Here is a 27831-nt window from a genome sequence, read left to right as displayed (position 1 = left end):
TTGAATAGGGCCTGCTTTCCCCAGTGTATGTTGTATGCTTAGTTGAAGATGAGTTGGTCATAGGTAGATTATTTTATTTCTGGGTTCTCTATTCTGTTCGGTTGGTCTGTGTCTCTACTTATATAACTTTCCATGCTGTTTTGGTTACTCTAGTCTTGTAGTATAATTTGAAGTCAGGTAATGTGATGCTTCCAGATTTGTTCTTTTAACATAAGATTGCTTTGGCTATTTGGGCTCCTTTTTTGTTTTGTTTTTGTTTTGCTTTGGTTTTTTGGTTCCAAATAAAGCTCAAGATTATTTTTTCTAGATCTGGGAACTATAATGTTGGTATATTGATGGTAATTGCATTGAATCTGTGAATCACTTTGGGTAGTATGGGCTTTAAACAATGTTGATTCTATCAATCTATGAGCAGGAGATGATTTTCCATTTCTTTACATCATCTGCAATTTCTTTCAGCAGTGTTTTGCAGTTTTCCTATTATCTCCTTTGTTAAGTATATTCCTAGCTATTTTATTTTCTTTGTAGCTACTGTGTATGGTATTGAGTCCTTGACTGGACTCTCCGCTTGACTGTTACTAGTATATAGAAATGTTACTGAATTGTGTACCTTCATTTTGTAACCAGAGACTTTTCTGAATTTATTTATCAATTCCAAAAATCTTTTGGTGGAGTCTGTAAGATTTTCCAGATACAAGATCATGTAGTCCACAAACAAGTATAGTTTGACCTCATCTTTCCTGATGTGGATGCCCTTTATTTTCTTCTCTTGCCTGATTGCTCTGGCTGGGATCTCCAGCACTATGTTGAATAGAATTGGTAACAGTGAGCACCCTTGTTTTGTTCCAGTTATTAGGGGGAATGATTTCAACTTTTTCCCATTCAGTATGATGTTGGCTGCCGGTTTCTCATATATAGCTTTTGTAATTTGGGGGTATATTCCTCATATGCCTAGTTTGTTGAGGGTTTTTATCATGAAAGTGTGCTGGATTTTACCGAATGCTTTGTCTGCATCTATCAAGATGATCACGTGGTCTTTATTGTTATTTCTGTGTATGTGGGCAATCAAGTTTATTTATTTACTAAGAAGAAGGCAAGCACTGTTCAAACTACTCTTGATAAGTTTTTTGCAAAGAAATCAAACACTTTAATTCTCAATATTTCTAATGTTTTAAACCATAGTGTACTGAATAAATATTTGTTTTATTAACTTTTCATTTCCTTATACATTTATAAACCACAGTAGGAAAGTTCTTAATGTTTTGGTGGAAAATTTTAAAGGTCACAGAAAAATTGTCATCTTTCCCACTGATTATTGAGATTACTTTTCCTGGTTTCAGCTCATACAATCGTTTTTATGATCCTGCACTACTGTGCAAAGCAAGAAGTGCATGTATTGCCAATGCCTAAATTTTTCACAGTTTTTTGTCACTGTAAGCATAAATTATTCAGAAATCAACACCTGGTATACCTACTACTGGTATAATAACTAGTGCCCTTCTGAACACTTTCAGTGTCAGGATATAATGTTGAAAGATGCCCTTTCTCCTAACCAAATCAGATATATAGAAAAGCATTATGTACCTGGCAGTGGTAACTGAACTAATATACCACTGACTCTTGGGTCCATGTTCAATTGATCAGTTATGTCCAAAAGTTCTTCCTGAGAAACATCCTTGGATTTTAGAATAAGCTCACTACAGATACCTGGAAGAAAAACAAGCAGAGAAAGTTGCTTGACTAAATAAGACGTGGTTTTTCATTAATGGTGTCTTACACAGCATAGGATTGGTCCCTACTGGAAGGAAAGGCCTTTCTACAAAGGTGATGGTCAATGTATCATCGGGAGGGATTTCTCATATAAAACTGGTATTTTCTCTTGGTTTACATGTACTCTTTGACCCAGTATCCCTTGTGACAACTTGCATTTATTTGTAATAAGCTATTATTAGTAGATTTGAAGAGAGTAAAAATACTACAACGACCACCATTCAGCCAAGTCTGCCAGGTTTATTATTTGATTAAAACAAATGTAATAAAAATGGGCCTTTTGAATGTAAAGTATTCCTCTCACGTGTTCCCATAGGATATGAAATCACACTGAATTGGTCGTGTAAGGAATCCAAAGAAAAATAGTAAGAAATTAATATAACTTTAATAATTGAATAATCTCTAATAACAGTCATACATGTTATTGAAATGGCATTTATTTGATAATTATCAGTCATAATTATCACACTTAAAAGCAAAAAGAGAAAGCTATTTAGTAACTATTACAGCTAAAACACATACCCACCTACAGCAGAGGCAGCTCTTATCTTATTCCTGACATACGTATGGCTTGCTGGGTTATCTCCTACTAAAATGATGCTAAGGTGAGGTCTTCTGTTCCCCAGGGAAATCCATGACTCCACACCTCGCTGTATTTCTTTCTGGATATGCTTGGCCATTTCAGTTCCTGAGATGATAATGGCTTCATGTCTGTGGAAAGCAAAGCAATAAATATAATACTAAGAAGACAGTAAGGAACTTTCAACCACATAAATTTAAGGCAAAAGAATGAATAAAACATCTATGATTCTCCAAGAAGACCCAAAATTTGATATTTTTCCAATTATATTAATAGTCATTCTTCAGGTTCATAAATATATCCATAATTTTGTGAAGGGTGCCAACCCTGTTTTTTAGTTCTACACTGTCATCTATCTGCTACAGACTGAATGTTTATGTCCACAAAATTCACATGTTGGAATCCTAACTCCAATGTTATATCAGGAGGTTGGACCTTGGGAAGTGATTAGATCATTGGGGTGGAGCCCTCATGAAAGAGGTTAGTGTCCTTTTAAAAGACTCCAGAGATTTCCCTCGTACCTTCAACTATGTGAGGACATAGCATGAAGACTGCCATCTATAAACCTAAATGCAGGCATTCACCAGACACTTAATCTGTTGGTGAATTGATCTTGAACTTGCCAGCCTCCAGAACTGTGGTGAAGAAATTCCTATTGTTTATAAGCCAACCAGTCTATGGTATTCTGCTATTCTATTCTAACATCCCGAATACTACAATGCTATCTATAGGATACATTTCCATTCCTTTGTAACTTTCATTTATATTAATATATATACACACACACACATATATGTATATATATATATACACATATAAATTATCAAACCACATACTAAAGATCTGGACCATTATATTGGCTACATTATTTTTTCTAAAGAGACAGATCAGCACAGCCCAGTTAAAACTGCACCTATCTTCAAAGCTGGGCTTTGTATATACGTGGCCCCATAGTCTTGTGACCCTAATGCTAAATCTGTTTGCTCTTGGTTACAAGACCCTGAAGTCATGAGCTCCATACTGTACAACTCTTTTAATTTACTCAAGGAATAATTTTATTCCACAGCCCCAGGCTAGCTCCCAGACAATCGCTGTCAGTCTAGCCATGCTTGTCATTGATTATGGTGGGGATCAGGCCAGTAAACAGATGGCTCAGCTGCTCCCCCTCACCATAATGTCATTTCTAATGAAAAAACTTTACATAGACCATTACTTCCTGGAAGTTTATAAGTATTTAAGAAGGCAAGAAATGCTATATTTTGATAGATAACATAAAATATCCCTGGAAAGGCACAAAGAAATGCATTATAGGAAGGCTTTCCTGCTCTCCAGGATCTCAAAACTTAAAAGTGGTGAATTATGCTGCTCTTGCTGTGTTTGGTATAAGCAGAAGATGGTTCTTTCTTCCTGTTGCCCCTGTCTTTTCACTGTTGAAAGGTCTAGTGAAAACATGATTACTACACAAAAATCCAAATGTAGGTCAACAAATATTGTGAAGAGGAGAAAAAGGAGGAAGAGTAAGAAGCAGAAGAGAAAGAAAATAAGGAAAGGAAGCCCGTACAGAATCTTAATTCTCTCTAGTGCCTGTACACTTTTAATTTTCTAATGAGGGCCATAATTATCAGCCAACACACAAAATGCAAACTTGCTGTTCTTTACAAATGAGTTAACTGCCGTCTCTAATAAATAGGTTTGTGTTTACATAGGTAGAACCACATCAAGAACACTCCACTTCAACCCAGAACCATTGGCCCAGAGCATTCATCCAGATTCATACAATTTTGATGGAAACAATGTTCTGCTAAGAAGCAATTCTCAAATGTTCTCTATGGATAGATAAATCCAACAAAAACTGCCTGGGAAGCATGCTAAACCTGCAGATTCCCCAACTCCACAATGACATCTACAATTCAGAATTCCTAGGAAGGGTGAATTCTGGGAATATGCATGTCTATCAATTTCCTATAGGTGATTCTTGTGCATGATCATGTTTGAAAATCATTTCTTCAGTTTAACATAAAAGTGTATTTTAACAAAATCATACTTTGTGAGTAAATAATTAACTGAGCAAATTGGCTAGACAATACAATCACAACTAGATATGATGATTGTAAGTAAAATCTATTTTTTATTCCAATTTTGTCTATGCCTCACTAAAATTTTAATAGTTTTCAAGACATGCAAGGCCATGGTAAATTCAGTATACCAATCTTGTTCCACTGTCTTGTTTTTTGTAATACATTTATTGAGTATAATTGACATGCAATAAACCATACATATTAAAGTATACAATTAATATATGTATATACCTAAGAAACCATCACTACAGTCAAGAAAATGAACATGTCTATCACCCCCAAAAGTTTCCAGGTGCCCCTTTGTAATCTCACCTTTCCACCTCTCTCTGCCAGACCGCTCCCCCTGTCCTCAGGCAACCACTAATATAATTTCTATCACTATAAATTAGTTTGTATTATCACGAAATTTATAAAAATTAAATCACACACTACATATTCTTTTTTGTCCAACTGCTTTTTTTATCTTTTTTTTTTTTTTTGAGACAAAGTCTTACTCTGTCACCCTGAGTGGAGTGCAGTGGTGTCATCATAGCTCACCGCAACCTCAAACTCCTAGGTTCAAGTGATCCTTCTGCCTCAGCCTCCCAAGTGGCTGGGACAACAGGTGCATGCCACAATGCCCAGCTAACTTTTCTATTTTTAGTAGAGACAGGGTCTCACACTTGCTCAGGCTGGTCTTGAACTCCTCCTGAGCTCAAGCGATCCTCCCGCCTTGGTCTCCCAGAATGCTAAGATTAAAGGAATAAGCCACCGCACCTGGCCCAAACTACTTTCACTCAACATAATTATTTTAAGATTTGTTCATGTTGATGTATCAATAGTTCACTTCTTTTATATTGCTGAATAGTATTATATTGTATGGATATTCCAGTATCTGTTTATCTATTCAATTGCTGATGGATATTTGGGTTGTTTCCAGTTTTTAGTCGTGACAAATAAAGCTGTTATAAATACTTGTGTACACATTATTTTATGCATATATGCTTTCATTTCTTTAGAACAAATACCCTAGGAGTAGAATGGCTAAGTCATATGGTAGGTATATGTTTAAATTTGTAAGAAACTGTCAAAATGCTTTCTAAAGTGATTTTACCATTTTATATTACTACAAGCAGTATATAAGAGTTCTAGTTGTCCCACATATTTGTCATCACCTGGATGGTCAATGTTTTAAATTTTAGACATTCTAAGTGGACATACGGTGGTATCTTATTATACTTTTAATTTGTATTCCCTTAATGAATAATGATGTTAAATACTTTTTCATGTGCTTATTTGCCATCTGCCATCTTCTTTTGTGACTTACATAATATAATCTTTTGCTCATTAATAGGTTGTTTCCTTATTTTGGGATTTTAAGAGTTTTTATATATCCTAGATTCAAGTCCCTTATCAGATATATAATTTTAAATATTTTCTCCCTGTTTGTGCTTTGCCTTTTTGTTCTCTTAAGAACAGTTCTTAATTTTGATGTACTCCAATTTAATTTTTCCTCTTACAGATCATGCTTTATGTGTTTTATATAAGAAATCTTTGCCTAACTCAAGGTCACAAAGGTTTTCCCCAGTGTTTCCTTCTAGAAGTTTTATGGGTTCGGGTGCCACATTTAGTTCTAAGATTTGGGTCTATTCTTAGTTGGATAAGAATTTGTATTAGAATATCGTCAAGTGCTTTTTCTGTGTCTATGAGATGATCATATGGTTTATTTTTGGTGTTAGTCTGTCAATATGTGATTGATTGGTTTTTATTAGGGACAGGTGCAGGTCGGCTGTGCTAATCACAGGAAAAGGAGAGACAAAAATTAGGAGGACAATGAACATTTAGAACCAAACCTGGAACGGCACAAACTTGTGGTTAGGGACTTTTCCAGGCCAGGAGCACGTGCAGAAACTAGGAAATAAGTCAGACATAGAAAGACAAATGTCACATGTTCTTCTAAGTGGGAGCTAAATAATGTGTACATATAGACATAGAGTGAGGAGTGATACACAATTGAGACTCTGAAGAGTAGGAGGATGGGAGGGGCATTGATGAGGAGAAATTACTTAATTGGTACAATGTTTGTTATTTGGGTAATGAATACTCTAAGAATTGTTAACTTCATTACAACCCAATATATCCATGTCATGAATGTATACAAATTCAAAAAAAGAAACTGACTCAAGTATTTGAATAAGTACTAAGAATAATCATTCATGCCAAATAAAGATAATATTCATATAAGTAATATAAAATTTTAAATTGTTTTAATATATAAGGATATATCTTAAAATGTTAATTTTGAAAATAGTTTTGAATAGAACTATTTTGTAGGTACACTAATATGTTTGTAAGCCAATAAATATCCCAAATATGTAATTTCCATTACTTTAATGCCCTTTCAAAACATATGCTGGTTTGGTCAAAAAATTACAGTCACCTTGCCATTAATGCACATCAAATGTACAGTCAATTTGATCCCTGAGATATTGTTCACGCAATATACCCTGTTATTAGTTGCTCAGGTGATGTTTTCCACAAAGGCAGAAATGTGACCAACTCCCAAAGAAGGCAGGACAAGGAACCCTCCCTTCCAATACTTTATTCTCTCCCTGTTGCTGGGCCAGCCACTATATGGTCTTCATTAGTCAGCAATAAATCACAGCAGAAGTGGGGGAGGCGGAGGGAGTAGCAGGACAGCACTATGCAGTACAAATTACTCACCTGAAGCCCGAAGTCCTGGGTGTCAGCCCTGGTTCACCATTAGTAGCCATAATGAGGTTAGGCAAGTCACTTAACTGGTCTCAATGACATTCAATCTCCTCATATATATAATGAAAATGCTCTCTGTTGACCTTACATTATATAAGAGGATTAGGCTAAAAGTTGGTTGGCTGGTTTACAAAAATGGCTCTCTCTCCTAGTTTCTAATAAATAAAAGATGAAGACATATTAAGACAGCCAGGAGCAATATGAGACCAGAAAGCCAACAGCATTTAGTGCTGTTTCTATGGGCTTATTTACCTGTACTTCCAGAAAATAAACTGTACCCATTTTAATGTACGGTTACTAGAACTAAATGAAGCATTTAATAAACTAAAGTAATAAAAGGAGGCGAGGGCTGAGGCGGAAGAGAAGGGAAGAATCACTTCCTAAGTTATCAAAATACTCCTGCACAAAATGATAAAATAACAACAAATAAAACCTAGTCAAGATCAACAGTTTATTTAATTTGTATACTTGGCAAATCTACATTTTGGTTTGAATTTTATCTTTAATCACAACTTTAATTAGAGCTGCAACTGACCATTTTATGACATAAAAATAAAAAATCCCAATACAATTGGTAGCAATTCAAACCTCTCCCCAGGTCCTAGCACACAGTTGAATTGCTTTGTATCTTTGGATATTTTGAGTTTCAACTAACAAGATAAAAGAAATGAAACCCAAAGGAACCAGGGCAGAATTACTTATGGAATAAAACCAATCACCAGTACTGAGGAGCCTTTTGAGATGTATTAAAAAAAAAAATGAACATTTATGTATGTTAAGTTTATGGCCTTCTAAAAAACATTTCACATCCTAAATACTCATGGCTTAAATAATTTTATCAGAAATTATACATTTATGAATAGAAAGCAAAGCAACTTCTTTTCATTATGTTTGATTCTGTCTGATATTCAGTTTTATAACTCCTTCTAGACATGTAAATTAGAACACCAGTAACTACCCTAAACAACATCTGTGCATTTCCAAGCTATGTAGAAAGAATCTTAGATGCTAAGCTTTTTGCCACAAGAGCCCTTGGTCAATCTGCTGAAACCTCTAGATACTTCAGAACAATCTTTTTAAATGCTCAATATAAAATACGTAAGATTACAAGGGAAACCAGTATTACTGAAATATCAAATGCTTTTTTTAAATAGCATTAAATAACAGGATCTAGTGGCAGGTCTAAAAACTACTGTATCAAAGTTGTGATGAGTGTATATGTTTTGAGGTATTTGCCTTAACTTTGTGATAATAAAATATCTGTGGTTTTTACTGGCAATGTCACAAGCACTGCTAACATTATTGTAGTTTGTTGCTAACATTTACAATAGCAGAAAATGCTAAATTTATTAGAGGATAGTGACCTCCCATCTAAGTTTATGGATCTCCTGAATTCTATCCATGAGGTCCTAGGTTAAGAACACTTCGAACTAGCGGAATCTGACATAATAATTTCTGAAATTTATTTACAAAATTAGCTTTTGTTGAGTCACAAAAGTTCTACGAGATTTAATAAATGTTTTCAAAAATAGGAAAAAGCAACAGTGAGATAAGTCAAGATTATAAACTGCTTATAGAGAGAATACTGGAGAAATACGTGGGTTCAACCCTTGTCTTTACCATTTATTTACTGTTTTAACTTGGGCAAATTAATTTGTGTAAGCCTCAATTCCCCAATCTGTTAATTGGGAATAGTAATAGTGTCTACTTCCTTCACTTGTGAGGATTAAAAGACATATTTTATGTGAAACATACCAGCAAAGTGATTAACACAGAGTAAGGGCTCCTTAGATGTCAATAAGAATTTATTTTTCAAAAAGGCAAGATGACATTCACTGCGAAGTTAATAATAGCAAAAAAGGGGAAAAGGACATCTATTGTAAACTAGAAAATGCCCTCACTTTAGAATTATGAATCTTTGGATAGTCTTTGGTTCTAGGTGCAGTCTTCACTGACCATAATTATAGAAACATACCTAGAGTACAGGTCATTAAGTGAACAAACCTGGTTGGTATGATGTTGACAAAACATGACCCAAATCTGAGAGTAAATTATTACATATTTTCCAAGAACTAGACACCGAAAAATAGCAAGATGGTTGGGTAAGTTAGGGCCAATTGATTTAATGTAATAAGATACAGCCATCAAAATGTTAATAAAAACAACAGCAACACAGAAATTGCTTATGATGTAATGTTAAGTGGAGCAGCTGGCTAGGTCTTCTTGGATATCCAATCCTGACTTCTTTGACACTACTGTTAATTTAGCTTTGGATTATGTTGCATTCTAACCATAAAGTTTTCTATCTTGCAGTTAATGTGTTTTTTTTTTTCAGGTCCAAATCGCACTTCTTAATAACAAATCTCATTTATTACCAGTCATTTCTTTAATTTATCCCACTCATTTACAGTTCAAATTTCACCCAAACTCCTACCTCTTTAAACCTCCCTCCACCACTTTATCTCTAATTAAAACTATTTTTAAAAACTTCATTGAGTGCCATGGGATTCCTTGAAAGAGGATGTGACCACGAAAGATTACCTGGTGGTGTTTTGTTTTGTTTTTTTCTGTTTTTATCGACCCATCGGGGTATTAACATGAATGAATAACGTAACTTCAAAGCATTTGGAAAAAAAAAAAGATTTGGGTCATTAAAGAAATTCCTAAACTATTACTAAGACCATGATTGCCTAACAAAATCTGAGATTAATAGTCCCTTTTTTACCTACTAATCCATTTTAATCAAAAACCTTGATTTTGGAGACATTACATTAGAACACACCATACTGCCTCTGAACAGCACAGCAGGGACACAGACAATAAAACTAAGATATGAGACACCAGATGGTGAAACATTTAGTTTCTAAATTTAAAATGACCCAGACCTGCTGAGAAATCAAAATTGTAGCCAGATAGCTATTACATCTCATATTCATTAGAACAGGTACAGCAGTTAGATAGGAAAACCACACTATCCTATTTGTCAACAAAACAGAATATGATTTTGAGAAAATGCTTTTGCTAGTCTTTAGGACTAACTCTATCTTAGCTGAAGTCAGTCTACAGAAAATCAGCTTTAGTGATGGTCCTAATTGGAGTTTGGATCATTCCTTCAGGCTTCACGTAAGAATAAAATGGTCTTTAACTCAAATGGTAATTCTACTGCAGAGAAATATTAAGTACTAGAGGAAAGAGTCTAAAGAAAATTGAACAGTGTCACTAATAAAATTTGTCTTTTATTATTAAACTCAACTAATCACTGCAAAAAAAAAAACACATGAATACTTATATAACATAAACCAATGTCTTTCATTAGCTACAAAAATGTATTTTTTAAAATGTGGTCTAGCTGCAAAACTCATAAAGCCTTTGGCAGCGAGACATAAAGAAAGGTGAAGCTTCTATAAAGAGCTGCAGGTGGTACACAAAATTTTACAAATGCTAAAAGAAATAATAATAAAGAGGGGCAGAAGAGAATATACCAAATTAATGATGTGAGGAATCACTGAGCAGAGGATACACATGGAACAAACACTTGGGATATTCATTTAGTTAATGAAAATGCGTGGTTCAGGTAGGATGGATCTAAGCAGGGTTTGGTCAAGTCCCTGTGTTGTGAGATACCTGCAAACTTCTTTTAGCATGGCACTAATGCACAAGATCTGTAACCTCCCCAACCAAATGGGATAAGGTTGCTGCCAAGCTCCATGCACCACACTGCAAAGCACTGCACACAAAACTCATGTGATGTTTATAACCCAAGTACATTTTGATTTGTAAACTCCTCACACAGTACAACAAAATGGGAGAAATTTAACAACGAAGAATTTTTTAGTTTTAACCTTTTGCCTGTGTAGGCAATTTGAGAAACAATAAGCTGCAACAAATAGAAGGGCTTATTTCTTTGACATTAATTAATTTCTCCAAAAAGATCTAATTTATTATGCATACACAGAAAAAAAAACTCATTGCAAATTTTAAAGGGAAAATCATTGAGAGAAAAATATTAAATGATACTTCAAGATTTTGTAACTTCTATATTCCATGAAGCATTATTTCTTGAAATTCTACTTATTTTTAAAAAAAACTCCACTAAAAAAGAATTTAACAGGTAACATTATCACAGGTGCATAGTCAAAAATATGAAAAAATAGTCAAAAATACTTTTTCATTTAAGGCTCTATATAGCTCAGAAAACAGTGATAAATCTATTAATTTAAAACAGTCAATATCATTGGGGAAAGAATATCAAACTTAAAGGCAATTTTCAGTGAAAATAACACTAAGGTTCAAATTTCATGGCAACAGGAATGATGTTAGACTTAAACCACATTCACTATGAAGAACTAGACAACTAATGCGTCACTCTATATTAAAAAAGATGACTGAAAATGGGGACAAGTGGGGAGGCAGACAGTGGCAACCTCTGGAAGATGGAATCTCTTCTCTCTGCTGGTCCTAGAAGAGAAAAGAGACACCAATAAGCATCAACACACTGTCCGAATTCCTCCCCACCCGAGACCCACCAGTCCACAGGTGTATCTCAACCTTACAGCCAACCTCACCTTCAGGTATGGAATTCAGTGCCAAGAGGATGCCAAAAACATCACTTTATCCTAATTGATTAATGGCATCTTTAAAAAATAAAAACTATCAAAAATATTTACTTTTATATGGTTATAAACTGCATCAAATGGGACTGAAAGCAGCTAGGTTAAAACTAATACCTCTCATCATATATGTGAAGAATAGCTTTTCAAAACCACTGCACTCACATAACTGTTTAAAATTATTAATATAAAGAAGTCATTAAGTATAATTCAAAATATCTGAGAAAAATAAAATATCTGAATTCTGTATGAGTGGGTGTGGGGAACGTGTGTGTGCATGTGTGTATGAAACAAGTGGCTACAACCAAAGGTTTGGCTTGTAACTTGTTTGTGACTCTCAGTCAATGTACACAGGTCGTGGGGATGTGGAGATGGAGTTTACATCAAGCTGACAAAGGGAAATGAATCAGCTTGTACTGTTTGAAAAAGGTTATCCTCAGCCTGGAAAGAAGCACTAAAGCAAACGAAATTCAAAGAATAATGATCTAAATAAATTACTGAGAGTGATAATAGTAAACAACTTCCTCAATTCTGTAATACAAATAAAATTGCACAAGATCTGCTCTTCCTAGGGAGCAGACTAGCTGGTAATTCCAAACCAAGTGGCAAATTCTAACAGACACAACTACAACTTACACAACCAGAACTGTGAAATAACCATACATATATATTTTTTACATATCCTTATGGAAAACCTAATCACTAGAAACTATGTCCAAAGTAAACCCTATACGAAATAATTCTTAAATTCAGTCACTTGAGACTAAGATGCAAATATATAAAATGGGGATGTCATTAATTCCAATTAAATAAGCAGTATCTATGTTTCTATGTTACTGATCATTACTTTCTTCCAGGTATTGTACTGGGCACTGGGGATACAAAAAGACGAGTAAGATGCAATCTCCAGCCAAGTAAAAAAGCACTGAAAGCTCAGTACTAGCAGTCCCTAAAGTCTGAAATTAGGCTCTTCTGGACTCACTGACTCTGGGTCAAGAAAATATATTCTCCGATTCTTAGGATGGATTTTGCAACTAAGACAAGTAAAGTGGATGATGGAAGGGTGAAGTGTTTGCTGGGCACCACTGTGCAAAGGGGTTAAAACCGTCCCCTTCTGCATTTGCATTGTACTTGCCAGCAACCGAGTCCAAACACATGCAGTGAATCTAGACCGATCAACTGAGGGAGGTTTGGAAGCGCCACACGGAAAAAGACTGAGAAATCAGGATCAACATCTGATTTTGTGAAACCATTAGGAATTTTAGTGCCGGAAAAGGCTTTGGCAAAACCATTAACAAAGAAAATCAGAAACTCAAACATTAGAAAACCATTTAGAAGACAACGCCCACTCCTTTACTGACGAAACACTACAATAACCAAAACAAAAAAAAATGTTTGAATAAGCAGGCCATGTGTTTTTACGGTCCCTTTCCTTAGTGCCTCAGACGTCTTGTTAAATTACTCAAACTGCACCTGCTGCAAATGCTGAACGTTCTGGTGCAGGAGCCCAGAGCCCAGAGCCCAGAGCCGCGCAGATCCAAGTTCCCGAAGTGAGGAAGCCGCGACCCGCCCCCGAGGCCCGCAAGGCCACGTCCGCAGCCAAGGTGGCCGCCCGCGCCCGCCGCGCTCCTACCTCACGCCGCCGCTCCGGAAGCCCCGGAACGCACGCCCGGCCTGCCCCGGCGCCCCTGCGGGCGGTGCGGCGCTCCTGCGCAGCGCGGGCACTCGGCCCAGGCGGCCGCGGAGCAGCCCGAAGCCGCCGGCCGCCGCCGCCGCCGCCGCCGCCGTCATGGCCGCGGATCCCCGGCTTTGGACCGGGCTCCACCTCCCGCTGCTCCCGTCCCGGCGGCTGCAGGCCCGGCTCCGCCCCCTGCCGGCTCCGCCGGGAAAGCCAGTCGGGAAAACTCTTGGGTCGCCCGCGGGGGCGGGGTCAGGCGCAGCGCCCAGGGCAGGGGCGGGGCCGAGAGGGCGCGGGGTCGACAGGGGGCGGGGCCAAGGGGTGCGGCGCTCCGGGGGCGGGGCCATGGGCGTGGTGCTCCGGGGGCGGGGCCAGCACCCCAGGCCCTGGCGGGCTGCGGCGGAGCGGGCGGGCTGCCTGCTGTGCCGCTGGCTGCCGCGAGGGCGGCGTCTGGGCCCGCGCTCTGCAGACGTGCCGCTGACATTCCCGTAGCGACGCCACCGGGAAGGCGTCCTAAAGCAATCACTTCAGGCAGCACGCCCCACTTTCCCCCAACGCGGAGCTCCTGCCCAGCAGTCTCCGTGGCTATGTGGAATTTAATTTAAAACAGGAAAGATGCGATAGGTCGTTTCCCGCTCCCTTTGTGCGACCCTGGGACACCAGACATGAGTGTGTGGCAGTGTGGGGGCAGGAGGGGGACCTGGCTGAGCAAGGTTGGGACCTGGGATTTCGGTAGCTCTACCTTATCTCCACTTTGGGAAGGAAAAATTGACCGATGTCCATTGTTTTCCCGAGTTCACGATCAAGTTAATGGAGCCTACCCCTGCGTTGTCCGGTGAGTTCGTAGTGAGAAAGCAAAATGTCAGCTCCTTCTGCAAAAGCAAAACTTCAGACTGTCCATTCGTTGTGCAGATTGAAACAGACCCGGATAAGACACAGTCATTTCTCCCAAGGTCGGGCTGCAGCTGTGGAGTCAAAACAGTCTTTTTCACAGCTGTTCCTTTACTGCAAAACCTTGTTTTCTGAAAATCACAGACTGTCAGAAAATTTGCTCTGTAAAATCATGCCAATAAGAATGGGACACTGTGCCCTTGCCCAGCTGATCCGAGTCAATTTAACACAAATAAGAAAACAGGAGATTTTAGGTCCAACACCTAAATCACAATCCACAAAAGAGAACAAGATGTTCTTCAATAGGTGATGGATGAACAAATTGTGGTATATCCTTACAATGGGATATTATTCATCAATGAAAAGGAGCAAGCTGTCAAGCCATAAAAAGACATGATGAACCTTAAGTGTATATTGAAAAGTGAAAGAAACCAGTCTGAAAAGGCTACTTACTGTATTATTCCAATTATATGACATTCTATAAAAGGCAAAACTATAGAGACAATAAAAAGATCAGTGGTTGCCACAGGTTCTGAAGAAAAGGAAGAGGATTGAACAGGTGAAGCACATAAGATTTTTTAGGACAATGAAATTATTCTGTATGATAGGCTCCAGCTACTAAGTGATAAAAGTGGAGTTCCAGCCCCAGGTAGTGTGACGTCAAAGACCACACATCCAACTGCAATGCTGTTCCGAATCTGTTATTCTGGAAAAGTTGCCATGCTGCATCACCAAGATCTTTGTATTTTAGGTATTTTGCTATACAATCTTCTGTAACTGTAAGATACAGCGGATAGGCTTTCTAAATCCTCTTGGTCACTGTAATTGTCTATCATTTTCCGTTTGTTATTTCCCAGCTTACTGTGATGCTTCCTGTGATGGTTGGTGTTTGTTTGTTTGTTATTTGCAGAGGTTTTTAATGCTGGTAATGTGTGGACAGTGTGGATACCTGCATCAAAGACATATCTCCTATCACTAGCTTAAGCCTTGACACTACCCAAAAGCTGCTAGAACCAGTAACCCTGATGCCTTCATCGTCAATGATCCTTGGTGATTTCAGACCAACACCTCTTTTAAGTATTATTTTTTTTTTTAATTGCAAGACCTCTGTCATGGGTTGGAACTGGAAGATTACTTGAGTGATAGGATCTACCAAGAATCTACTAACAATCTCTACTAAGATTCAACTTTTGCCCAAGACTGGTCCATCATACTTGAATTATATCTTGAACCAACCTCTTGGTTCTCTCATTCTGGTTCTCTCATGCTTCTAAAACTGGGGTACACATAGGGGTGTTGCAGACATGTGCAAGAAGGTATCTGGAGCCATGAAATAAATATGTCTATTATCTTGGGACATCAATTACCCATAATAAATATCAATTGTTGCATAGTAAATATTTCAAAATATCAAAATGTCTTAGTTTTGGCTGCTAAAACAAATTACCGTAGACTGAGTGGCTTAAATAACAAGCATTTTATTTCTCACAGTTCTGGAGGCTAGAAATCTGAGGATGCCAGCATCCTAATCTGGTGAGAGCCCTCTTCTGGGTTACAGACTTCTTCTTGTATCCTCATACGGTGGAAAGAGGGTGAACTAGCCCTCTGGTCACTTTTTATGAGGGAACTAATCCCATTCGTGGGGACTCTACCCTCATAATCTGATTACCTCCCAAAGGCCCCACTGCCAAATACCATCACATTAAGGACTGGATTTTAATATATGAATTTTGGGTGGCACAAACATTCAGCTTGTAACATTAGATAAAAAAGCATTTTTAAAATATGCAAAATTGGTGACATTTTTAAAGATAAAACATAAGACCTCTAGGAAATTTTGCACTTAGTGTAGCTGTACTCTCCAATCAAACATTCTTAGCTGATGACCTCGCTTACTCACCCAATTCTGCCTTTGGGATATTTGGGATAGGTTATTTTCTACGAGAATCCTTGGTCCTTTATGCAAAGAGTTATGTATAAAATTCTAAAGTGAGCCAAGCTTATGCTCAAGCTGAGAATCCCCTGTGAATATATTTGCATTTAACATCCCAGTTGACTTTTGCCCCCTATTGAAAGCCAATATACATCACAGACATTTCATTACATATTTGTTTAATTGTATTAATATAACTGCTATCCTAATTAAGCTATACCAGATAGAATAATTTCATAAAACAACTTAATTCTTTTTTTTCCTCTGTCCCCCAAGTCCTCTTTGTGGGAAATCTTATTCCCTTCTGCTCTATGAAATCTTGAACTGATCCTACAACTTCTTGGTCCTTTTAAGTTATAAGAACAATCTCATTTCAGAAATTATTATTCCTATTTTATAGATGAGGAAACTTAAATACTAAAAGGTTAAGTAATTTCCCTGAGGTCAAATGAGTGACAAGAGGATAGGCCCAGATGGTTTTGGGTCCAGAGTCAGTGCCATTCAATGAATGAATGAATGAATGAGCTGGAGGAAGGGAGACCTTAGAGGGTTAGAAGATTGTTTTAGTAATCCAGGTGAGAAATAATAAGGGTCAGAACTAAGGTTATGTCACTGTGGGTGGAGAGGAAGAGAGATCAGAGAGTCATTTAGGAGGTAGGATCAATAGAATCTAGTGACAGACGGAATGTGTGAACTCAGATTTTGCAGTAGGCCTGACCTTCTCCAGCATTTGTATCTCAGCCTTCTAGTGTGAATTTTGCTTGGACTAATCCTCCACATATCATTTCATGTTATCTTGTGGGGGATCATTTAGCTCCAACCTCTTCTACATGTAGTAATTAACCACTGCAGGTATGGATTCTTGCTAAGCAAATTTGGCCTTCTTGCAAAATGTCATATTTCAGTTATTTTACCTAGAGCACCAGTCAATGGTCCCAATAACATGAAAAATTTGTCACAAAATGAAGGTCTATTTTCACCTTTGAAGTTACTGTGAGGACAAAAATATGGTGTACTAAATACATTCATAAACTGTTGATGGCATAAAAATTTGAGAATATAAATGTTGTCATATTTGGTAAGGTAATCTGATAATATGAATAAACCACAAATATCTTCATGGCCTTAAATTGTGTTGTCTTTTTTTGAAGCCTAGCCCCAATGAGTAATGCAAAACATAGAAAAAGGTGTGCATAAAGTGAAAAATATATAATTAAGAAAATTAAAAATTTAAATGCTAAAAATATAGGATTATTGGTGTGAATTGTTAAATTACATAAAATTTAAAATAATGAAAGTACCAATAATAGAAGTTTCTGTAGGCTTACTCTGTGCCAGACACTTTTCTACGTTCTTTACGTACATTACTTCATTTAATCTTCACTATTGTCCTGGAAAATAGTCTCTTATTCTCATTTTACATATGATAAAACTGAGCTTCAAAGAGATTAAGAAATTTTTCCAAAGATACAAATCCAGTAAGTGGTACATCTAAGATTCAAATAAAAATAGCTTGATGATTTTGTTTTTAAAAATAACAACAAACTTCTAATAATATACAAAATGAAGAAGGCATGAAAAGGGAAATTAGAACTTATTTTTGGCCTAAAGGAAAATGAAAAGAGAACATGTCAAAATTTGAAGAATGCAGCTAAAGCAGTGCTTTTAAATAAATCGGTAGCCTTACATGTTTATTTTAGAAAAGAAGAAAAGTCTAAAATCAATGATCCGTTAAGGTTCCAAATGGTGACGTGGAAGCAAGGTGACTTTACCCACAGCCCCCACCAATACACACAGAAAACCAGAAACAAGTATACAACACCAAGTCATTATTGCATCACCAGCAATATTCCAGAACTCAAACATGAGAGTGAGACAATTCCTGGGGTCACAGAGAAATGAAAAAACTTTAAGCAGACAGTAGGTAGGAGAATCAGATTTCCATATCTGTGACCCCTGCCTCCACAATCTTGCCTAGTATCAAGCAAGGAGGAAATTCTCCCCAACTCATGGTTTCTAGGCTGGAAAAAGTGAGATTGAGGTGGAAAGCCAGCTTCTCCACCATCTCGAGTTCCCCTGCAGGAAACCTGTCCCTGCCTCAACCCACAGGCAGCATCACAAGTACCTGCCAAGAGAAACATCACTGAGAACAGCCAGAGACATATGGGGGACATGGGAGCCCTGGAAACTCTGCTCCGTAATGTGGCCAAAGGAGACATCCAATTGGAGTGGGTGTTCAGCAGCACCACGCTATAAGAGGAATGTTCCACACATGCCCTGGGCATGAACCTCTCGCCAGCCTTTCCACATTGCCGGCATATTCCCTTTGGGACCTCACCCATTTGGGACTGGTAGAACTCAAATCTTTTGCAAGAGCTGAGGCAAACCTGGGCTTAAGGCGCCATCTAGTGCTGAAAAGGAGGAAGTGACTTAGCTGAAAAATTTAGCCGATAAATTAAGAAGAATCAAGTCATACCCAATAAAAACCAAAACAAGCCAGAGAAGACTGAAATAAATAACTAATCCTTCAGTGCCCACAAAAGTCATTTTGAATAACTTTCTATATAAAAACTAATATTTATAGTTTTTAAAATTAATATTGAATCTCCATGTAGCACTTTCTATTTGATTTTGCAGTATATTCTGTGATACTATAATGGTATTTACAGGAGGTAAACTGTGATCTTATTAAAAGAGATATCACCTTCAGAAAAAATTAATAGAAACATGACTATTTCACAGCAATGTCTTATTTAAAAAAACGCTTTAGTGCTGATAAAAGAAAAAAGCAAATACAGAAAGCACATGCTAAAAACAGTGTTATAAAACAGAGTCTCAGAATGGTCTAGGGTTTATCAGGGTTACTCAAAACAGATGGGAAATAATTGTCAACAGAATAATTTGTCAACAGAACACTGAGTAAAAACGTACAAGTCACCTGGTTCAATATTAATAGGCAATATTAACCAACTGTGGTCCCCAATGGAATATAATATAAATTATAAATGAATATAAGTATAGTGATATGACATATAGGTCTATAAATTTAGCTAACATTTGAACATATAAAATATGTATAGAACAAATTCTGAAGTTTAGTATCCAAATGCCTACATCAATTCAAATATTACACTTTCCTTAGATGTATAGGGATAGAACCTAAATAATTCAAAATTTATTAATAATTCAAATCAGGGCTGACTTATGCATTAGGCAGAGTAGGCATAGTGCCTGAGGCCCATGATAATTTTAGGGCCTGTGAAAATATTTAAATTTCTTTTGAAATCAGAAGAAAAACATAAAGGTTTAGTGTTATTCCTTTCTCACAATAGAAAAAGATGAAATTTTTTAGGGCCTGCCAAAATCTCCTAAATTTTTACTAAAACAGAAAAAAATGTTGAAGTATTTAAAGTTATATCAAAAAATTATTCTTCACGTTGATAGCATCATAGTAGGAGGGTCCCACAAAAGTCATCTTGCAGTCCCACCCACATTAAATGAACCCAAAGAGAGAAATTATTTTTGTTTCAATCAGCAAATCTCAAAGCATTTTTGGATAATATTGCTTTGCGAGAATCATAGTTAGACAAAAGAAAACTCCATTGATCAGAAAGATGTGCCTACCTTCACACAGTGCTACAGAAAGTGTGGACCTGCCAAGAGAGTAAGAGAGCAGCAGCCAGCTTGGAAATCATGTTTACACTGGACGGTTTCTCTCCGGTGTCCTATGGCCCCTAGACGCTGGGATGCTTAGCTGTCTCTGGGGACTCGCGAGGGCTGGAATTCTCCTGAGGCTTTTTATATGATTGCAACACTAAATGTGTGTGGATTCTCATCCTACGTTACTGGAAATTACACAAAATTCAATATGCCCCCCTGCACTTTGAAACTAACCCCAACAGAAACAAACACTCCCTGGTCTCTTAACAACAGATTTTCAGCATGGTAAATTTTAACCTGATTGAGTATGACTACTTTGTTAAGGGCACATAATTTTCAATTTGTTTGTTACTTTTATTGACAACCCTAATTCTCATAACATTTCTATTTGAAATAACTTTAAACTTATAGAAAAGTTGAAAGAACTATATAAAGAATTCCAGAATACTTTTCACCCACATTTCCCAATATTTCCTAAGAACAACAAAATTCTTTTATAAAACCAGAGTACAAGGATCAAAGCTAGGAAATTAATGGCAATACGGTGCTATTATTTACTTTATAGACTGTATGCAAATTATGACAATTATCCCAATGATATCCTTTACATAGATGGGTGGATGGATTCATAGATAGATAGGTAGATAAAACTTTTCCAGGATCCAATGCAGGTTCATGTATCACATTTAGTTGTAATGTCTCCTTAGTCTCCTTTATTCTAGAACTGTTCTTCAATTGGAATTTGTCTAATGTTTCTTTATGATTAGATTCATTTTTGGCAGCAATATCCGAGGGTGATGTTGTGTACCTCCCAGTGCATTATGTCAGGATATATTTCTACTTCTGCACACACAAAGAATAGTCTAAAAGACGTTTCCCCCAGGAAATAGGAAATTAAAGTATCAGTTTATGCACAGACTGGGTGGCTTAAAGAACAGGAATTTATTTTCTCACTGTTCTGGAGGCTGGAAGTCCAAGGTCGAGATGTGGATAGGTTTGGTTTCTTCTTAGGGCTCCTTGGCTTGCAGATGGCTACCTTCTTGCTGTGTCCCCACATGGCCCTTTCTCTGCGTGCACACGTGCCTGGTGTCTCTGCCTCTTCTCATAAGGACCTCAGTCCTATTAGATCAGGGCTAACTCATATGACCTTATTTAACCTTAATGACCTCTTTAAAGGCCTTATTCCCAAACACAGTCACATTCTGAAGTGTACTGTTCAGAGTTCAACGCATGAATTTGTGGGGACCGCAATTCAGTCCATAACACTGAATGAAGCTCCTTTGCTCTATTCCCACTGTTGTTCGTTTCGTTTTATAAGAAAAGTTTCAGGGTCTGGGTATAATGAGCACTGTTGAAGAGCCTTTGCAGTAGTTACAATTAATAAATACTTTATTTTGTTTGAGCTACTTTCCTCTTTTCTGAGAGGTCAATGTTGCAATGAACAGCAGAGGCATGTGGGTGCATATATGTGGGAGGGGATGAAGGAGGGTTGAAATCTAGATTAATATGCTCACTAGAGAAGCAAAGCAAACATTTACTCTCCAAGTATTTAGTTCCTAATGTTTTTAACTTTTTAATTGCTTTGAACTTAACCATTTGTTCATTAACTTAATAATGTTATTTAATAAAATCAGTGTTACTAATAATTTCATAAATACTTTTTGAACTTGTTATGTGCCAGGCATTGTGGTAGGCGTTGTAAGTACAACAGTAAATAAGATATAGAAGGAAAATATATATGGAAGATATTTCCTCCTTTATAGATCTTGCAGTCTAGTGAAGATATGAACGGGCAAGTAAAATGCAGTAAGTAGAGTGTTATAACTCAGAGAAGTGCAGTCAGGGAAGCAGAGCCCAGGGCTGGACAGGACTCGGGCAGGGCTGGGTAGCCAAACTTCAGCAGGGCAGCCTCTGTCCGAGAAACCAGACTCCAAGACCGCTGCTTTCTTACCTCTGCGTTCCCCATCTAGTCACATCAGCAGCATAGCTAACCCAGGGGACAGTCAGGAGGACTGTAACTACTCTCTACCTAGGCCTCCCTGATGTCTACACCCCCACCTACTATAAATCCAAACTGGTGCCATACGCTGTAATACCAGCTTTGCTAATGGGCCTCTACAGGAATCATGACTCTATCTCTCTTTATTTAGTTTAAGTATACATAACTTTTCTTATATTCCTTACCATTGAGTATATACTTCTTTAACAGCTCTCCGATAATGTTTTTTCCTTCTATCCTTCCTTTCTCTCAATTTTTTTTCTTCCCTTCCTTCCATCTTTTTATTCTTAAATTTTTTTGTAGTTCCTCATTACAAATATGATTTAGTTTGGGTATAGTCAAGTACAAAAAAGAAAAAAATATATATGTCATCTCACCATTCAGAGATTATGGCTGTTAAGGTTTTGATGTATTTCCTTTTGATCTTGTGTGTTGGGAATATGCTACAAAATTGGGGTTCTACAGTGCATACAATTTCATGGCATGCTTATTTCACCTTCAACTGTGCCACCGGCATTTCTTACCATCACTCAGTACTTCTGCTTCATGATTGTTGTTTCAGTATTTCTACGTCTACTTGCATCTGTGAAGTATTCCAGCATGTAACTTTACCGAGTCTTCTGTTTGTTCTAACTTCTTAGTGGAGTTCTTCCTCTTTCCCAGTCCCATTATGCTAAGCCAAGTCCTCCTTCCTCTGGCCCAGGTCACCACAGAAATCTCTTAACTGGTCTGACCACAAGTTCTCCTTCACTCCACTCTGCCAAGTGAACCTTCTAAAATGCAAACCTGACTCTATCTTCCCAGCTTTATCCTTCAGTGTCTACCCCCTTGCCATTCTCTTCAGGATACAGTTTACTGTCCTGACCCTGATACAAGTTTTTTCTCTACTTGGCCCCTTCTGGCTCCTCCAGACTCCTCTCTGGACCTGTCTGTCTCTCCTCCCACCCTCAGCTTCAGTCTTTTGTGTTCTTATATCTCTGAGTCTTTGTTCATACTATTCCCTCTGTCTGGAATACCTTTCACTTTCTTTGCATGGCATAACCTCTGTATCCTTTAAAATTCAACCCAAGCAGCACCACTGCTTGGATACTTCCTGAAAGAGGCCCTAAAAGGTCATTTTTTCAACCCTTACCTCCCCATATGGGTTAAGATCTCAAGGTCAGCTTTCTCTAGCCTCTAACATTTCTATAGCTGACTATACCTTTTCCTAAGTGACTTCTTGGTTTTTGTTTTTTTATCGTTAATAACAGAAGTGAATCTGAATCCCAAGCACCTAACACATAGTGAATACTCAAGAAAAATCTGCTGAAAAGAGTTAGTTATTCACAGTCAATCTGGCTCGGAAGCCATGAGTTCCTGTGTCTGAGGCCAGCTTCCTTCTGTTGGCTCCCTTCTAACCTCTGCATGCCTGATACGTGACTCACTAATTCCTAGACAATGTTATTTGTTGACATGGATATAAAGCCCTGTACACTTGTGGAATTTCCCAAGGATTTCAGAATCTCCCTTTAAAATCCCTTTCCCCCAGCATTTACATCACAGATACCTCCAGAGAAAAAGAATAATAGGGCATTGTTACCTTGAGGGTAGATCAGCTATTGCCAAACATCTCCCTCAGGAGCACTGCTGCTTTTAGGAGCTGCAAAAGAGGAAACCAAATGAGATTTACTTTACAAATATGATGAAATAAGATGTAATATGCACACTTTAGCGTAGCAGACATGAGAGTGGTTTGGGTGGAGATCCACAAAGACAGAACGACATCTATTAGTATATGACTAGTTCCAAATACCACTTTTAGTGCCAAGGAAAGAAAAATCAGTTTGAACCTAAGCTAACAGAAGCTTTTAATAAAATCACTACAGTGATGTAGGTCAGATTCACCATTTTGGCCATACAACAGAACCTTCTTGCGTTTGTCACTGTTGCTAGTTATTAGGGTCACAGTTGCTAACCTGAACATCAGGATGAACATTTTTACATAATTTAAGCAACAATGCCAATCAGAGAGATCAGAACTTCATCACCGTCAGAGGTGAATATGTCTGGTCACAGTCTGAAATGTGGCTTTTTGGTGTGCTTATGGCCAAAGAATGACCATATGCACGAAGGTAAGGCAAGCATGAAAATGGGGTTTGATACATCCAATAAAGGGCTGATAACTAGAATCTACAAAGAACTCAAGCAAATCAGCAAGAAAAAAAAATCAAACAACTCCATTAAAAAAATGGACAGAAGATAAGAATAGAAGCTTTTCCAAAAGAAGACAGACAAATGGCCAATAAACATGAAAAAAATGCTGAACACCACTAATCATCAGAGAAGTGAAAATCAAAACCATAATGAGATATCACCTAACCCCAGTAAGAATGGCTCTTATCATAAAGTCCCCAAACAACATATGCTGGTGAGGATGCGGAGAGAAGGGGGAATGTCCAAGGGATCCCAGCAGAGGACAGTGAAAGTAGAAGATGGAGGATACGGTAAGGGGGATCATGTTCATGTAGATCCTGTTCATGCAGAGCTATGAGCAGTAGTGTGTTAGTAAGCCAGCTCTCAAATATTAAAAAAAGAAACCCAGATTTGTAGCATTTGCTGATTTCCATAGTGTAAATAATCCCACTGTGGCCAAATTTATGCTATCAGCAGCTAGTCACTGACTTTCAAAATTCTGGACAATTTAACAATCCATTCTTGTAAGCCCATATGAGCTGACATGAGCACAGCAATGATGGTGAGGTTGAGAAGCTCTCACTGACCAAGGATGATCTCCTATGGGCCCCTTGGGATGGTGATTCTTCAGTTACGGAATACTTTTTCTGGGGTACTCTTTTCTTTTAATGAAATTCTATGTTTTACTTTACGAAGTTGGTGTTCATATCCTTTAACTCAAGAGGAGTTTTTCAAGTGGAAGATTGGACAAATTGAAGTAGGTCACCCCTCAAGTGCCAGCCACCTCTGTTCCCAAGTTGAAATGACAATTACTATCCCTCAGTGAATCTGGCCACTCTGAGATGGGAGGGGTAAGGGAGAAAGGAATGAGAATGTCAGTGAAATCACATCCTGTTCTTATTCTGCCCTGGGGCCTTACTCACCCCCAGTTTTGCATCTCAGACCTTGGCTTTTCTGTGAAATGAATGTTCTTTGGCCCTAGCTTCCTGGAAAATTGGAAGCTAGCCTCTAACGTCAGCTAATATCATCCACAGGCCAGGCAAAAAGAAAACGAAGAAACATATGGCACCCGGAAGTTGTCTTTGAGAAATTGTTTTCCATAGCATATTTGCATAAATTTGTCATGGGCTTTCTATTCAATAGGAGGGGAAAAACAGCATGACCTTCAGTTCACTGGCATCCTGTTGCCCTTTGCAGCCAAGGTCAGACTGTGTCTCACATTTCTTCTTTTCTGCTTCTCTTAGTGCACGAAAGACTGCAGATCTGAGGCTACATATCATTGCATTCAAAATTGTGCTATGAGTGTGTAGCTTGAATTGTGCAATAACATTTCATTTGGCTAATATTTCAGTTTGTTGAGTCATAAGGCTGGCAAATAGCTATAGACCATGAAGCAGCCCTTTCTGAATCAGTGCATGTGAGAAAGAAATTGTAGCTAAAGGCTCAGCACAGCAGATACTCTTGGCACTACCGTCTTGACTCCACAGCTTTATTCTAGGATGCAGACACCTCTCCACACTTAATTCAATGGCATTGCTTCCTATAAATTCGGCATAAATCTCAGACCTTCAGGAGTATATCCCAAGACACATAATGAACAGCACTTGGTGTTTAGCCTTTTCCTGCCCTAACTGTGAAAGTGTCCCATTAGGAAATAACAATAGCTATCAGCTTATTAATTCATGAGCAATTTGATGCTCCTACATGATAAGTGTAAGTTGAGAAATGAATTTCCTGCTGCTGAAATTCTAACACCTTAAAAATTCTTCAATGATCAAATATGCTTATTCTTTGTATTAATAATGAAAAAAAAAAGATTTTTTAAAAACCAAACAATTTAAGTGTCTTGGCAAATGTCAATTTGGTGGGTTAGGATCCTAAGCCACCAACGTTGGGTCTACCTAGTGTTGCAGTTTTTCAAGCATCCAGAAAGGCAGGACCGTGATTCATTTTTCCTAATCGTGTTCCGTTGTTCTAAAGTTATCATAGAATGACTTTAATGAAAATGCTAATATGAATTAAAGTTAATGAATTTCTTATATGAGGTCTTAACCATTGAAATGTATTGTCCACATTCCATTTCCTTTCTTTCCCAAGAACATCCTATTTCAATTCATTAAGCACCATTGCCTTCCCAGCACTTATGAAATGAACCCTGTGTGTAGATAAAAACATAAAGAAAAAGTAAATAATTCTTGTTTCAAAAAAGCAAAAATTCCTCTGATGGGGTATCAAAATGAGCACAAATTAAAACACATTATAATAATAATACTCAGCTTCTTCCCCAAATTCATCTCTTCAGTCACCTGTTGGAGGATGCCTTTTCAGGATTCTCTCCTATATGCTCCATCAGGCCCATATCTAACAAGTGTGGACAGCTGAGGAAGAATTCAAAGACAGGCCCGGGTTTCTCTTTCTAAATATTTAAAGTTTTTTAAACCAGTTATCAAAACGTTAAATACAATGAGTCCTATCTTTCTACCTTGACAAATATACGATCATGTGTCACATAATGAAGTTTTAATCAACGATAGATCACATATACAATGGTGGGCCCATAACATTATAATACCATATTTTCACTTTGCCTTTTTGTATGTTTAGATATGTTTAGATACACAAATACTTACCATTGTGTAACAATTGCCTACAGTACTCAGTACAGTAACATGCTGTACAGGTTTGTAGCCTGGGAGAAATAGGATACACCACATAGGCTCAGGATACGGAGACCTTCTTTCTTGAGTCTGAGGGCAGTATTGGACCTCGTATGGAATTGACCATACATGATGCATTATTTTTTTCTTTCTTTATTCTATCCTTTAGAATTTAAGGACAAGGAGAGTATTTTATCCCCAGTTCCTTACATATATAATTCCTGACATAAACATTGGGTTATGACCACCTGTTGACATCCCTGTCTGTTCAACTAGATTGTGGCTTTTGTGAAGGAAGAAATAGATGTTTTGATTCCTGAATCTCAGCGTCTCACTCAATCCTGGAAACATGTCTGCTGCTTGATAAATAAGTCCATCGGTTGAGCATATGTGTAACCGCAGAACTGCACTGAGCAAGAGGTGAGACAGTGCAGTCCCTTCCCACATGGCCCGAATGTTAGTTTGACAAACATTCAAAAGAGACAAGAAGAAAATATAGAACCAGAAGGGCGTTGGAACCCAAAGTAGTTCCTAGTCTCCATTCCATCATTTCAGCTACCTTAATTTTATTTCCTGTTTTAAAGTCTTCATTCCTGAATCTTGGACCACCAGTTGGACAAACCCTCAAAGTTAGCTAAGGAACTTCAAGTCCCTTGGACATGTTTCTCTTTTCTACCTCTCAAGAATCTTTTATTATTTTATTGTCTTTTTCTCACCATTCTCAGTGTCTTCCCTTCTTTTTGAACCCATGATCTATCCTTCATCTGCTTCTCTGCTGGGTGCCACAGAAGTGGAGCAGCAGAGAGGGAAAAGGGTTGTCACAGTGTTTTACTCACTGCTAAGTATAGTCCTGCACTTTAAAGGACCATGGCAATGTTTGTCCTTTTATGGAAAATCAATGTAAGCCAAAGTCCAAAGGGATACCCCGGAATATTTTGCTCTGCGTAAATCCTTCAGAACCTTTGTACTTTCAGGCAGTGTGGTCAGGGAGCCACAATAATGACTCAGATTGAATAGTTTTGTCCTCTTGGTGGAATGAAGGCATAGGATCA

The 27831-nt window shown here is 37.7% G+C and overlaps 1 protein-coding gene across 4 annotated transcripts in view; it reads right to left on the bottom strand.

Annotated features, from left to right (window-relative positions):
* MTHFD2L (methylenetetrahydrofolate dehydrogenase (NADP+ dependent) 2 like) overlaps positions 1-11639 on the bottom strand; it is a 76454-nt gene extending 64815 nt beyond the window's left edge. For 2 of the 4 annotated variants that reach the window (XM_045532814.1, XM_045532813.1), the window contains exons 1-3: positions 6261-11639; positions 2297-2481; positions 1585-1707 (exon numbers count right to left, since the gene is read on the bottom strand). In XM_045532814.1, the coding sequence (XP_045388770.1) occupies positions 1585-1707; positions 2297-2481; positions 6261-6391 (439 nt within the window). In that variant the 5' untranslated portion in view covers positions 6392-11639. The remainder of the gene's footprint in view (positions 1-1584; positions 1708-2296; positions 2482-6260) is intronic. The other 2 variants (XM_045532816.1, XM_045532815.1) reach the window with 2 other exon arrangements.
* Positions 11640-27831: the final 16192 nt, after the last annotated feature.

The sequence above is a fragment of the Lemur catta genome, chromosome 19 (assembly GCF_020740605.2).
Source record: "Lemur catta isolate mLemCat1 chromosome 19, mLemCat1.pri, whole genome shotgun sequence".
Taxonomy (NCBI): Eukaryota; Metazoa; Chordata; class Mammalia; order Primates; family Lemuridae; genus Lemur; species Lemur catta.
The sequence above is the reverse complement of the archived record's forward strand: the minus strand, read 5'-3'. Positions and strand labels throughout refer to the sequence as shown.